Raw genomic sequence first — 14,552 nt, 5'->3', positions numbered from 1 at the left:
CAGCTGTTCTATGGAGGAATTTTTAGGCACAACACGTAGATGCTAATGTATTATGTTCTTTCTGTCAGTACATCGCTTAAATATAAATGTATAGGAATCCAGTTAAGACTTAAGGGTAACATATACTATAAGATCTCTCATACAGAACTCACGTAAAGTGTCTGTCGAAATTTTGTAACTATTCCAGAAACAGTACCATGTGTCTTCAGCCCTCATTTACAACTTACAGAAATTTACCCATTTTATGCAGAAAATTGGAAAGGAGCAGATGTTTATTCCTCAGCTAGAATTTTGAAGGCCAACAATTAAAATAAAAGTGTCTCTGCCAAAACTTGAACTAAATTAAAAATTTTAGCATATAAATTAAAGCTGACTTACAACTAAATTTATCAAGGAAATACATTTGTTTTGCATTACTGGTTTCAATTATTCTGCAAAGGCTTTTATTTTTATGGAACACTGAAGATTTAAAAAAAAGTCTCAAACAATTATTGGCCAATTGCACCATTTAAAATGAGTTATGAATGTCTTGCTTAAATGTATGAACCATTAGTACGTAGCTGATGAGCTTATAGGGAGGCGTTAAAGCAATGATTACCCTCCTCTGCTTCAATCGACCCAATGACATTTCTTGCTCCAACATACATCAGGTTCACGAAAACTGGCTTCTTGGCTTAAATTGCCCTTTCTTCCTAAGCAGATCCAGTCAGATCATCGGATACGACTGTCTCTACACACAGAGACAGGCAGATCCATCTGAAAACTATTTCAGGAATTCCATGTTGTCCATATTCCCAGGGGACCATAAGAAACTGGTCTCTGAATCTAAAACAGATAAAGCTGTGGGCTGAGGATATATGTAGCAGTCTCTTCTCTCCTATTCATTTGCTCTTTTTTGAGGGGAGGGAGGCCTGAATTTTGAGACGTCTCAATGTATTATTTGCAGTCACGTATTTACACACTTAGCTTATTGCTATTAAGCAAACAAAAGTAAAAAACCCAAACTTGTTGCCGTGCAGTCAGTTGCAACTCATTGCCACCCTGTGTGTTATAGAGTAGAACTGAACTCCATGGAGTTTTCTTGGCCATAATCTTGATGGAAGCAGATAACCTGGCCTGTCTTCTGCCCTGCTGCTGGCTGGGTTTGAACTGCTTACTTTCTGGTTAGCAGTCAAGTTCAAACCCTTTGTGCCATCCAGGATCTTCAAAGTAAGAAAATACAGAGATTGTTTCCTAGTTTTAATATCTCTCTACCCTAGCTCAATTTGTACAATGTTGCCTAATTAATTTTTCTTAAACACCTTTTACCTAAAACTTTCATTGACTCCTGTTTGTGGTGTGAGGATTCAACAGCATCAATGTGTTGTTTTTACCTGACTTTAATTAATCACCGATTCTTGCTAATTTTCACCCCTCTGCTTCAGCCAACCCAATGACATTTCTTGCTTCACGTGTATCAGGTCCATGAAAACTGGCTTCTTGGCTTAAGTTGCCCTTCCTTCCTAAGAAGATCCAGTCAGATCATCACATATAACTGTCTGTACACATAGGGACAGACAGACCTATCTGTTTATCAGGAGGGACCAGTCCCTAGAGAAGGACATCATGTTTGGTAGATGGTCAGTGAAAAAGAGGAAGATCCTCAGGAAAATGGATTGACACAGTGGCTGCAATGACGGGCTCAAGCATAACAACGATCATGAGAATATCAGAGGACTGGGCAGTGTTTTGTACCATCGCTCATGGGGTTGCTGTGAGTCAGCGCTGACTCAATAAATAGTACCTAAAAAAAAAAAAATTTTTTTTTTTTTTTTAACAACAACAGCAGGACCTATTTTAGGAATTCTATTGTCAGCGTTTCAAGTAAAAAACGTTAAAAAGTAACCAATTTACTGAATTATCTGTCAGTTATACTACATGCTTCTTAAACAGATATGCTAAACACATTTTAATTTTTCTAGATAATTAAGGGAATATTATACACAATAATAAGTAGGAATCTATGGTAACTTTTTTTTTTTTATTATGCATAAGATAAAGAAGTTGTAATACAGTCATTTCTACTGGACAGGTAAGGTATTAAGGAGTATTTGCCCCTGACTTTTTTTTTTTTTAAATGGACACGGAATGTGCTTTCTGAGTTTTTTGCTATACTCTAATTTTTTCATCTTTTTTTTCTTTCAGTGTTTTCTCCATTGCTCTCAACGTCTGCCCTTACTGCTGTCTCAGTCTCTGATTAGAAATACCCCCTTTCAATATGTTGTAGATTGGTAAATGGCCACAAAATTTTTAATTTAAGTAAAACTAAATAGGATTTGAATAACATGTAAGGGTTTCTGTTATGAATAATGTGTGTAAGTTGGTGGTGCCATTTTTTACCTGCTTGGTTACTTCGTTTGCTTACTTCTGAATTCTTACTGTGATCTGGAAAGTTCACAGTGTCGTTAAATAATATCCAAATGAGTGAAACATTTCTGTTATTGGAATGGTAAGGATGTGGTAAGCTATGTAGTGATTTGATATTTTCAAGTGGTACCTTCTCAAATATTGATTCAGTGACCTTTAAAACAAAGTCCCCAACAAGTCATGAAAACGCACTGTTAACACTCGTGAAACTTTATGTTTGTTGTTGTCATTAGGTGCCATCGAGTCGGTTCTGACTCATAGCAACCCTGTGTACAACAGAAGGAAACACTGCCTGGTCTTGCACCATCCTCACAATCCTTGTTGTACTTGTGCCCATTGTTGAAGCTTTTGTGTCAGTTCATCTCATTGAGGCTCTTCCTCTTTTTTCCCTCGCCCTCTCCTTTACCAAGCATGATGTCCTTCTCCAGGGACTGGTCCTTCCTGACAACATGTCCAAAGTATATAAGATAAAGTCTCGCCATCCTCCCTCCAAATGAGCATTCTGGCTGTACTTCGTCCAAGACAGATTTGTTTGTTCTCTGGCAGTCCATAGTATATTCAGTATTCTTCACCTAAACCATAATTCAAAGTCATCAGTTTTCTTCAGTCTTACTTATTCATCGTCCAGCTTTTGCATGCATGAGGTGATTGAAAATACCATGGCTCCATCAGGTGCACTTTAGTCCTCAAGGTGACGTCTTTGCTTTTTAACACCTAAAGAGGTCTTTTGCAGCAGATTTGCCCAGTGCAATATGTAATTTGATTTTTTGACTGCTGCTTCTATGGGCGTTGATTGTGAATCCAAGTAAAATGAAAATCCTCGACAATTTCAATCTTTTCACTGTTTATCATGATGTTGTTTATTGGCCCAGTTGTGACAATTTTTGTTTTATGTTCAGGTATAATCCGTACTGAAGGCTGTGTTCTTTGATCTTCATCAGTAAGTGCTTTAAGTCCTCTTCACTTTCAGCAAGCAAGGTTGTGTCATCTGCATATCACAGGTTGTTAATGAGTCTTCCTCCAATCCTGATGCCCCATTCTTCTTCATATATTCCAGCTTCTCGGATTATTTGCTCAGCATACAGATTAAATAAGTATTGTCAAAAGATACAACCCTGATATACACCTTTGCTGTTTTTAAACCACACAATATCTCCTTGTTCTGTTCAAATGACCACCTCTTGGTCTATGTACAGGTTCCACATGAGCACAGTTAAGTGTTCTGGAATTCCCATTCTTCACAATGTTATCCATAATTTCTTGTGACCCATACAATTGGATGCCTTTGCATAGTCAATAAAACACAAGTAAACATCTTTCTGGTATTCTCTGCTTTTAGCCAAGATCCATCTGACATCAGCAATCATATCCCTCATTCCACATCCTCTTCTGTATCTGGCTTGAATTTCTGGCCGCTCCCCTGTCAGTGTACTGCTGCAACCATTTTTGAATTATCTGCAACAAAATTTTACTCAGGTGTGATTTTAATAATATTGTTTGATAATTTCTGCATTCTGTTGGATCACCTTTCTTTGGAATGGGTACAAACATGGATCTCTTCCAGTTGGTTGGCCAGGTTATTGCCCTCCAAATTTCTTGACAGATGAGTGAGTCCTTCCAGCATCGTATCTGTTTGTTGAAACATCTCAATTGGTATTCTGTCAATTTCTGGAGCCTTTTTTTTTTTTTTTGCCAGTACCTTTGTGCAGCTTGAATCTTCTTCCTTCATTACGATTGGTTCGTGATCATATGCCGCCTCCTGAAGTGGTTGAACGTCAACCAATTCTTTTTGGTACAGTGACTAACCATAATAGATATGTACGTATTTTTGGTTCATTGTCTTAAGATAAAGCCTTAAGGTATTTTTAAATAAAATTTTATGCATATTTCACTGAATGTAGCTACATGAGGAGCGCGCAGCTTTCAAAGACGGTCTCAGCTCTGAAAATGTTGTCTCCTCTTTTGCTCTTTCATTCTCTATCCCTCCCCTCCCTGCTCCTTACCCCATCTTGCCACCGTAGGACAAGAAATGTGATGGAAGTTAGCAAATAGTAATTTATGGAGAAAGCCTGTGTTCCATGCTTTTTATGCAAGTAAATTATAGAAAATTAATGTTGTGACAAGATGATTCTATTTTGATGAATAAAATCATTGAAAAGATATCAAACCCCACTGCTTCTCTGCTGAGAGAAGTTTTTTTCCCTCTATTCTGCATTTATACTCTTGGCTTTCTTCCCAATTAGTCTTTACAAAAGAATGATAATTAAGCAGATAGAATTTTGACCCTACCTTGTGTACAAGAAAAATACTTGCCACCTGTTCTTCCACTTGCTGATTCTGTGTGCATTAATACTTCGCGCTTTTAGGAAAACAAAAACGAAAACCTTACTTTCGTGATTTGTACTTTTAAAAGGAGGAAGTCTAATTCCAATATAAAAACAATTTCAAGACAGCTTCAAGAGCTCCAAAACACAATGTTCACAAGAAGTGAAATTGTTGTTTCCTGATGGCTGAGTGCAAGTACATCTGATAGGTTAAATTGTACTTATAATTTCTTATATCCCTTGAAAATCCTTAGGAGAAAAGCGATACAATAAAATTAAATTTTTACCTTTAAATTTATTGAGTGTTTTGCATGGGAATACATTCACATAGTTTAAAAATCTGAAGGAATAAATGAGTATACAGTATAATAATTCCTTCCTACATTGTTACCCGTCTTCCCAGTTCCCTTACTCTTCCCTCCTCCACCCCAGAAAACTACTGTTACTAGTTTTTTATGTTTTTTTACATTGTTACCCGTCTTCCCAGTTCCCTTACTCTTCCCTCCTCCACCCCAGAAAACTACTGTTACTAGTTTTTTATGTCTTTTACCAGTTTCTTTATGCATATACAAGCTAAAACCAATATTCTTATTCCTCCAAAGTTTTACACAAAAGATAGCACATTTTGCAAACATTCTGCCCCTCGACTTTTTTTCACTTAACACATGGCCTTGGATATATTTCCAGGTAAATACACCAAAAGGTTTCTTACTTTTGTAGCTGCGTAATATTCCATTGTGCTGATGTACCATTTTTAAGTACATACTTATTTACAGATTTTGGGTTTGTTTCAAATCTGTTGGTATTACAAGCAATACTGCAATGAGTAATGTTGTATGATTTTATACAGTAGAATAAATTCTCAGAAATGGAATTGCTAGGTCCAAGAATGAGTATTTGAATTTTGATGAATGTTGTCAAATTGCCGTCAGTAGGGGTTGCTCTAATTTACAATCTGACAAGGCACGTATGAGATTATTTCCCCTTAGCTTTGCTGATAGAGTGTGTTAACAACCTCTGGAATTTAGCCCATGTGATAAATAAAATAATAGTGAATTTTTACCTTGTGTTTTTCTTGTTACAGGTAAAGAAGAACATCTTTTCATATATTAAGTAATTTTTTTTCTGTAAACTATTTAGATCTTTTTTCCCTTATTTTATTTTTCCTCTTTTTCTTACTGATTTCTAGAGGCTTTTTGTATATTACACCCTTTTCTGTGCTACAAGGTGAAAATATGTTTCTTGGTTATGTCACTTGCCTTTTGAGCTGGATTATCATGGTTTCCTTTTGCCTTGGAGAATTGATTTTCTCTAATTTAATGTATCTGTTTTCTTTTATGGATTCTGGATTTTGGGTCATAGTTAGAAAGGGCTTTCACACTCAAAGATTGCAATGGAATTCCCCTATATTTTTCTGACACTTTGTTATTTTTTTTATGTTCCTTAAACCTTTGACTCATTTGGAATAGTCTTGCAGTATGAAGTTTATTTTTTCTTCAAAAAAAAAAAAATTCTAATTATAGAATGGTCCACTTTTTTTTTTTTTACCACTAGACTGAGATGCTACCCTTATTACACATTAAGTTTCTCTGTGTGTTGTGGCATGGCTTTGAATTTTCCAGTCAATGTCAATGGATAGTCCTTTTTTAATGTGTCAGTACTCACTGATAAGAGGCTTTATAATATTTTTTAATATCTAACATTCTTAAATTACCTTTAATATCCAATCCTAATGAACTACTTGCTCTTCTATTTTAAAGTTTTTCTGGATATTCTTATTTCCTTATTTTTTCTTTATTAACTCCCAGTTTGACTTGCATGGCTATGGAATGTAAAAACGAGATTGAGTTACACATGCCCAGCCGGAAGAGCACGGCTGCTACCTGTTCACAGGGCAAAAGTTTGAGATGAAAAATAATCTAACTTTTGGAAAAAGTGATTAGCTGGTGTCTGTAGATTTATGTATAATCAACAGTTCCTGCTTTCCAGCTCGTGCGTTCCAGCCAAGAAGACAGCTAATGATCTGACAGCCTGCTCAGCAGGCATTGGCCCCCTCAGGCCTACGTTGTTTGTCTCCTCCCAAACCAAAATCCGTTGCCATCAAGTCAGTTCTGACTCACCTCGACACTACAGGACAGAGAAGAACTGCCCCATAGAGGCAGGAACAGGCGGTAGATTCAAACTGCCAACCTTTTGATTAGCAGCCTAGCTTTTAACCACTGTGCCACCAGGACTTCAGAGCTGGACACAATTCTGAGGAAGAAGAAATTTCAAGAGGCATTTTGATGAATATCCGAAAGACTCTCTGAAACAGTTCAGACTTTCCTGGCTTTTTTTGTTCCTTGGATATAAATATCCTATACAGCCTCATCTTAGGTGCAACACCCGTCTCATACTGTAAATTGTCCAATTCACGAGTTGCGTCATTAACTTATAAGCCTCTAGAATGGTTTTAACTTTGTTTTGACTCTTAGAAATTATTTGACATTGGTTTCATTCGAACAGTTGGTTTTTTGTTTTAACCATTCCTGAAGCCCACTCTTCAGACAAACATTAGACTGAACTATAAAACATAAAATAATATTTGTAAAGAGTGTGCTTCCTAGTTCATTCAGATGCATGAGACCAAATGGGCAGCTCTTGTCTGGAGGCAGGATGGGAAGGCAGGAAGGGACAGGAGCTGGTTGAATGGGCATAAGAAACCCATGGTGGAAAGGGGAAGTGTACTGTCATGTTGAGGGATTGCAACTAATGTCATGTAACAATATGTGTATAAATTTTTGTGTGAGAAATTAACTTGAGCTGTAAACTTTCACCTAAAGCACAATAAAAAAGAAATTGTTCTACATTTTTAAATCAACTTATCTGTTTTTTTTAGAATTACTACCTTTATTATGTTGATATTTGCTCTCAAAACTGTATTTCTTTTCCATTTGTGCAAGTTTTCCTAGGTATCCGTGAATATTCCTTTGAATCTCTCTTATAAATCTTGCACAATTCTTATCAACTCTGTAACGGTGTTTTGAGCCCACTCTGCAGTACCGAAGAAGAAAAGGCCTGGCAATCCACTTCCCTTAAGAGTACAGCCAAGAATGCCCAATGGGACTCAGTTCTACTCTGTAACACACGGGGCTGTCAATGAATCAGAATCCTCTGGATGGCAACTGACAGCAACAATAATTACCTGTTTTTATGGTACTTTCGTTATTGATTTCTATATGTTATTTTTAATTTCTAATCCTGCTATCATACTGAGGTCTTTTATTCTTTGTAGTACTTTTTAAAATTATCTTGTGTTTTCCAGGTATATAATCATAACTTCTGCAACAAATATTCTTTTAATTTCTTCTTTCTAATTTTGTTATCACTTGTCTAATTGCCGTGGTGGTGCAGTGGTTAAAGGGATTGACTGTTAACTGAAAGGTCAGCAGTTCGAAACCACCAGTGGCTCTGCAGGAGAAAAATACAGCAGTCCCTTTCCATAGAGATTTAAAGCCTTGGAAACCGTATGGGGTCACTATGAGTCGGGATCAAATAGGTTTGTCTGATTGCTTTGGGTTATACCTAGAATACAGTCTTAAACAAATCAATGATAGTGGGCATCTTGGTCTTATTTCTGACTTTATGGGATTGTTTCTGGTATTTTACCATAAAGCAGGATGATGGCTTTTGGTCTGAGTTGGATTTATTTTATTATGTTAAGGAAATATCTACCAATGGAATAATAGAGTTGTAGACGGACATGTGAACACCTCTTCAAGTCATGTGTTTCTCAGCACTCTCTTGAATCTAGGTGTGACTGTGTGACTGGGTTTTGGTTGGTGTGATTACAATGTGGCCACGTCCATGCCAATCAAATGTGGGTGAAAGTGACGTGTGCCACTTCTTCCACACCCTTTCTTTTCCTTTGCAAGCAGGAAAGCAGAAGTGATGGACGCCCAGCCTCAACCATGTAGACAACAACAAGGTCCCAAAGGATGGCAAAGCCACAAGATGAAAGGAACCTGGGCCTCAGAATGACTGCGTGGAACAAACTACCCCTAGGCTTGGAATGCTCACTTCAGATTGTCACTTGAGAAAGAAGATAAACACATTTGTTAAGTCATTTTATTGCCGGGTCTCTTATTATACCACTTAACCTGTTGTTATTATTAATGCATACTTAGTCCTGTCTTTTGAGTGATTTTTATCAAGTGTGGTTTTTTGTCAAAGGCCTTTTTCCATCTATGGAGATTATTATGTGATTTGTTTCCCTAGGTAATTAATATACCAAAAAAAAAAAAAAAAAAAACCCAACAAAAAAACCCAAACCTGTTGCCATTGAGTCGATTCCGACTCATAGCGACCCTTTAGGAAAAAGTAGAACTCTGACCCATAGAGTTTCCAAGGAGCAGATGGTGGATTACAGCTGCCGACCTTCTGGTTAGCCACCAAGCTCTTTAGCCACTGCGCCACCAGGGCTCCATTATATTGGTATTTCCACAATATTTGACCGTCCTAGTTTTCTGAGGAATACATCATACTGCATCACGATGTATTACTCTTACAGAGTGCTTCCAGGAGTTTTTCGTTGCTATTCATGCTTAAGATTTGTCAGTTATTTTGTAAAGTTTTTATAAGAGTTTGATATCAGTGTTTTACTTTATAGACAAAACGTTTTCTGTGTTCTAGGTCTGTTTGAAAAATTGGCATTTTTAAAAAAAATTGGCATTTACTGTTCTTTAAAGATGTGGTAGATTTCCAAGACTGGTGCATTTGGAGTGTTAGCTAATTGACATATTTTCCTATCTCATCTACTCCCCCCATTCAGTTTTGGTAAATTTATTTCTTAGAATATTATGTATTTTATCCATATTTAAAATTTTTTTTTGCATGGAGTGGAATAAAATGGTCTCTTCTGTTTCTTTTAATTTTGTCTATTTTAATGGCTATTTATCCTTATTGATTCTTATTTTATGTATTTGTGTCTTGTTCATTATTTCCTTGATGAGGATAGCTGTGCTTTATACATTGTATTTTTTTCTCAAAGATCAATGTTTTTCAAATTTGTTGATTAATTCTGTCTTGTTTCCCTAGCTCCTTGTATTTATTAGTTATGCTCTTCTCTCCATTAATTTTGTTATCCTCTTTTATAAATTCGATTCAGATGCTCAATTCGCTTATTTTCATTATTGTTTTTATCAATATAAATATTAAGTGCTAAGAATTTTCCTTTGAGCAGTGCTTTAGCTGTATCCCATGAATTTTGGTATGTGATGCTTTCGTTAATATTATTGTTCTAGAAATTTGGAGATACTGGTTTGTATATCTTCTTTGAAGTAGTTCTTTTAGACAGAGTTTTAAAATTTCTACTTGAAAAGGCTTCTGTCATTTTCCAGTGCTACTAATTTCTAGATTTAGTGTATTATTCAGAGTATTTTTTTTTTGGTGTGTGTATATTGTTTCTAGAATTTGGAGTTTTTTGAAATTTTCTTCATCGTCTTATATGTTATCAGTTTTCATAAATAGTGAATGGGTAGTAATTGTTTGCCATTTATCAAACATGTATAGCTTAACAACAACAACAAAACCGAAAACCAATTGCCATCAAATCAATTCTGACTCACGATGATCCCATGTGCTACAGAGTAGAACTGCCCCATAGGGTTTTCTTGGTTGTAATTTTTGTGGAAGCAGATTTGCCAGGCTTTTCTTCCATGGCACTGCTGGGTATGTTCGAACTGCTGACTTTAAGTTAGAAGTTGAGTACAGAGCATTTGTACCACCTAGGGACCTGCATATAACTTACAAATGATGCTAATTTATGTCTTCTATACTTTTTTTTTTTTTACATTTTTTTGGAAACCCTGGTGGCATAGTGGTTAAGAGCTATGGCTGCTAACCAAAAGATCAGCAGTTTGAATACACCAGGTGCTCCTTGGAAACCCTATGGGGCAGTTCTACTATGTCCTGTAGAGTCACAATGAGTTGCAATTGACTTGGTGGTGGCCTTTTTTTTTTTTTTTTTTAATACGCTTGCTTATTGGTTGCCCTATCCTTTCAGAGCTTCAGACAAAAAGAATTTGTGTCTTATAATTACTGTGTTTCCACCTTTTACTTCCTGTAATTTTAGCTTTATGAGTGCTGGGCTATGTTATAGATATTTTATAACTGTTCAGTCTTTATTGTGAATTTACCTTTTAGCATTATACAGTGGAGTTTTTTGGGATCATTTTTAGACCTAATCTCTCACTTGTCTGTTACGGAGATTTAGCTAGCATATCTTTGCCCACATTTTTAAGTTTCATTTTTGTATCACTTTCCTTTAGGTGTTTTTTTTTTTTTTTTTTAAACATACTAGATTTAGGTTTTACTTTCTGATTGAATCTTAAAACCTTTGTTTTTTCTTGTTTTTTAAATTAATTTTGTTCTTCTTGGTAATATATACAGCAGAACACACACAATTCAATTTCCACATGTACAATTTAGTGCCATTGATTACATTATTAAAGTTGTGCAACCAGTCTCACCCTCCTTTTCCAAATTGTTCCTCCCCAATTAGCATTAACTCACTGCCCACTAAGTTTTCTATTTAATCTTTTGAGTTCCTGTTGCCCATTTGATCCCACATAGATAGATCTTAAAAGAGCAGAATGTCAATCTTAAAATCTTTTAACAAGTAAGTTAAACCTGTGAATATTTGTGTAGTGGATACATTGTTCTGAGCTCTGTCATATGTTAATTTTGGGTTTTTGTGTTAGCATTATTTAATAGTGTAAAAATGATGTGACAGGGGCATCAGACCTCCTTATCTAAATTCACAAGGGGAAAGGAGGATCAAGATCAATAGCCCAAGGCTGATTCCTCTGAGGCACAAGTCGAACATTACCTCCTCTCTCTAACCTTTTTACCAATTCTGACACCAACCATCCCTCCCATGATACTCTCGACTTCTCTGCTGGGTTCAGTAATCCACTGCAGTGGTCACACAGAACTCACAGACCATACTCACAGTTTTGGGGTTTATTAAGGAAGTAACAGGTTGCAATTCAGGTTCAGGAATGCTCGGGATACAGTTCTTTGATCACAACAGCCTCTACTCAGCTGTGCCGACAGGCCAGTCTCTCTTTGGCCCTCAGGCCCTCAGCCTGGCTTCTGCTGTGCTTGGGAAAGTGTTACAAAGCCCTTTTTGCTTTGTCTTTAAGTACCCAAAGGCACCCCACTCTGCCAGTAAGCCTCAGCCCAAAGGTGCTCAGCTCTAGCTCTGCAAACCTAGCTCCACCAAGTGCCTGGAGACAGCCCACTCTGCCAGGAAGCCTCCTTCCTGAAGGTGCTCAGCCTTCTCACTCTGTGGCCGCGAAGCCCACCTTGCCATCTCCTGCTGGTCTCCTGCCTCTGCTGCTGCTTCTCTGCCTCTGCTTCTTGCCGTCTTCAGTGTTACAACTTTCTCTTTTGGTCTCCTGGTTCCAGGAACTTCTCAGTGCAGGGATCCTGGGTCCAAAGGATGTGCTTCACTCCAGGCTTTTCTTTTTTGGTGGTAGTGACATCCTTTCCTGCTTATGGGATGGCTCATTTTAAGCCTAGTGGGGTGGCAAAACTGACGAATCCCCTGTTAGGTTTCCATATACCTTATTTGCAAGGTCCTACCCCCACAGTGGTGCCGTGCACCTTATTTACATTATTAGCAAACAATCCAAGCCATTGGTGGGCCATAAGCCCTCATCTGCATAGTCCCACCCAGTCTTTTGATAGTAGTTAGAAGACTATGGTGAGAAAGAATATATAAAAGTGATCTATCACACCACAAATAGTCTTTCATTATGTTGCCCGTGTCCTTTTTTTTGTAGATACTTTTTCTAATATGTAGGAAGGTTTTTTGTTTGTTCTAGAGGTTATCTCTATGCTTATGCCTTTATATTTTACCCTTAATTCTTTTTATCTTTAGAATGTATCAGTTTTCTGCTAAGGGCAGTGATAGAAATTAATACTTCCTGTTCTCCCCTTTTTCCTCTCCTTTCTCTCTGCCACCCAGTAGTAGTCAATACAGTTAACTTTGTGTTTACCTTGTATAAAACATGCTTATACTTCTATTGCTTTCGTTTTCTGCTTTAGTGATATCATTGAATTTCCAGGTATTACACGAAGGCAATTAGTAAACTAATTTAACTTCTCCTTTCCTTTTCCATTCCATTTTTATTAGCTGTAGTATTTCTATTTGTCAGGGCATATAATATTCACATTCTTTTTCTGTCATTCCAATCTGCACCTCTTTTTCCATAATTTATCACAGTCACGTTTTGACTGGCTGAAGTCTATCTTCTAGTATTGTCTTCAAGATAGATTATTACTTTTTTTTAGTGTTCAAACCTGTTTATTGTCTTTGTTCCTGAAGGAGAATTTGACTCATTTTTTTTTTTTTTTTTCCACTTGAGAATCATGTAAGTATCGCTACGCTGTTTTGGGGTGTTAAATCTATTGTAGAGAAATCTGAATTTTCCCCTCATTAGTAATTTTCTTTTTTTTGCTGGAATTAACAGATTATGAATTATGAGATTTAAGAGTTATGAATATCTGTAACATACCACAGCATTCGTAATGCTGAAATTACAGAAAGTAAAAGGTAGAAACACAGTAATTATAGGACACTGACTCTCTTTCCTGAAACTCAAAGAGAATAGAGAGACCAATAAACAAGTGCATAAAAAACCTGTTGCCTTTGAGTGGATTCCAACTCATAGTGACCCTCTAGTGCATATAGTGCATACAAAAAAAAAAAGAAGACCTAAATTAGCATCATTTGTAAGTTACAGTAGCCCCCCCCATCCACAGTTTCCTTTCCTGCAGTCAGTCGTGCTTCAGAAATATTTAATGAGTACATAGCATGATGAAACCTCAAATCATCCCTCTTTGTCATTCATATAAATTTATTACAGTGTGTTGTTATAATTGTTCTATTTTATTATTAGTTATTGTTGTTAATCTCTTACTGTGTCTAATTTATAAGTTAAACTTTATCTTAGACATGGATATATATATATATATATATATATATGTATATATATATATATGACAACTCATAGTATATATAGAATTTGTTACTACCCGTGGTTTCAGGCATCCATGGGAGGTCTTGGAATGTATCCCCCACAGATAAGGGAGGACTGTTGTAAATGGGACTACTGTATATACAGGTCCCTAGGTGGTGCAAGGAAACTCTGGTGGTGTAGTGCTTAAGAGCTCCAGCTGCTAACCAAAAGGTCAGCAGTTCAAATCCACCAGGCGCTCCTTGGAAACGCTGTGGGGCAGTTCTGCTCTGTCCTTTGGGTTGCTATGAGTCGGAATCAACTCGACGGCAACGAGTTTGGTTTTGATTTTTGGAGGTGGTGCAAATGGTTTGCTGGACTATATTTAGGATTCTTTATCATTTAAAGTTCAATACTACTACTCTATGGTGTCTCTGTATTGTCTATCCTGGGTGGCTATTTCCTGGCCAATAGTGTACCGTTTCAGTGTATATATTTAAGTGTTTTATTTCAAGGAACTTCTCTTGAATTATGTCTTTAAATAGTCTTTCAGTACCCCTGTTTTGTTTTTTGTCTTCAAGGACTCTAAATATGTGTTTGTTGGATCTGGTTTGCCTGTCTTCTATATCTGTCATATAGTCACTAAGTGTTTTTAAGTCTTTATTATTTCTATTTAATTTTGTTCACCTTTCTCATTTCTTCTTATGTCCTTATTGCTTTTTCCATAGTCCTTTTTATCTTAAGTGATTTTCATTTTTATCATCATTCAGAGATTTCTCCATACTGTTTTTAAGTTCCAACAGCTCATATTTGAGCTCTT

At 36.6% G+C, this 14,552-nt stretch overlaps 1 protein-coding gene across 1 annotated transcript in view; it reads left to right on the top strand.

The window, feature by feature from the left end:
- LOC126065487 (spidroin-2-like) overlaps positions 1-9,434 on the top strand; it is a 68,587-nt gene extending 59,153 nt beyond the window's left edge. The window contains exon 2 of the mRNA XM_049865509.1: positions 8,648-9,434. Coding sequence (XP_049721466.1) covers positions 8,648-8,750 — 103 coding nt within the window. The 3' untranslated portion in view covers positions 8,751-9,434. The remainder of the gene's footprint in view (positions 1-8,647) is intronic.
- Positions 9,435-14,552: the final 5,118 nt, after the last annotated feature.

This window comes from Elephas maximus, chromosome 22 (assembly GCF_024166365.1).
Source record: "Elephas maximus indicus isolate mEleMax1 chromosome 22, mEleMax1 primary haplotype, whole genome shotgun sequence".
NCBI classification, from domain to species: Eukaryota; Metazoa; Chordata; class Mammalia; order Proboscidea; family Elephantidae; genus Elephas; species Elephas maximus.
The sequence above is the reverse complement of the archived record's forward strand: the minus strand, read 5'-3'. Positions and strand labels throughout refer to the sequence as shown.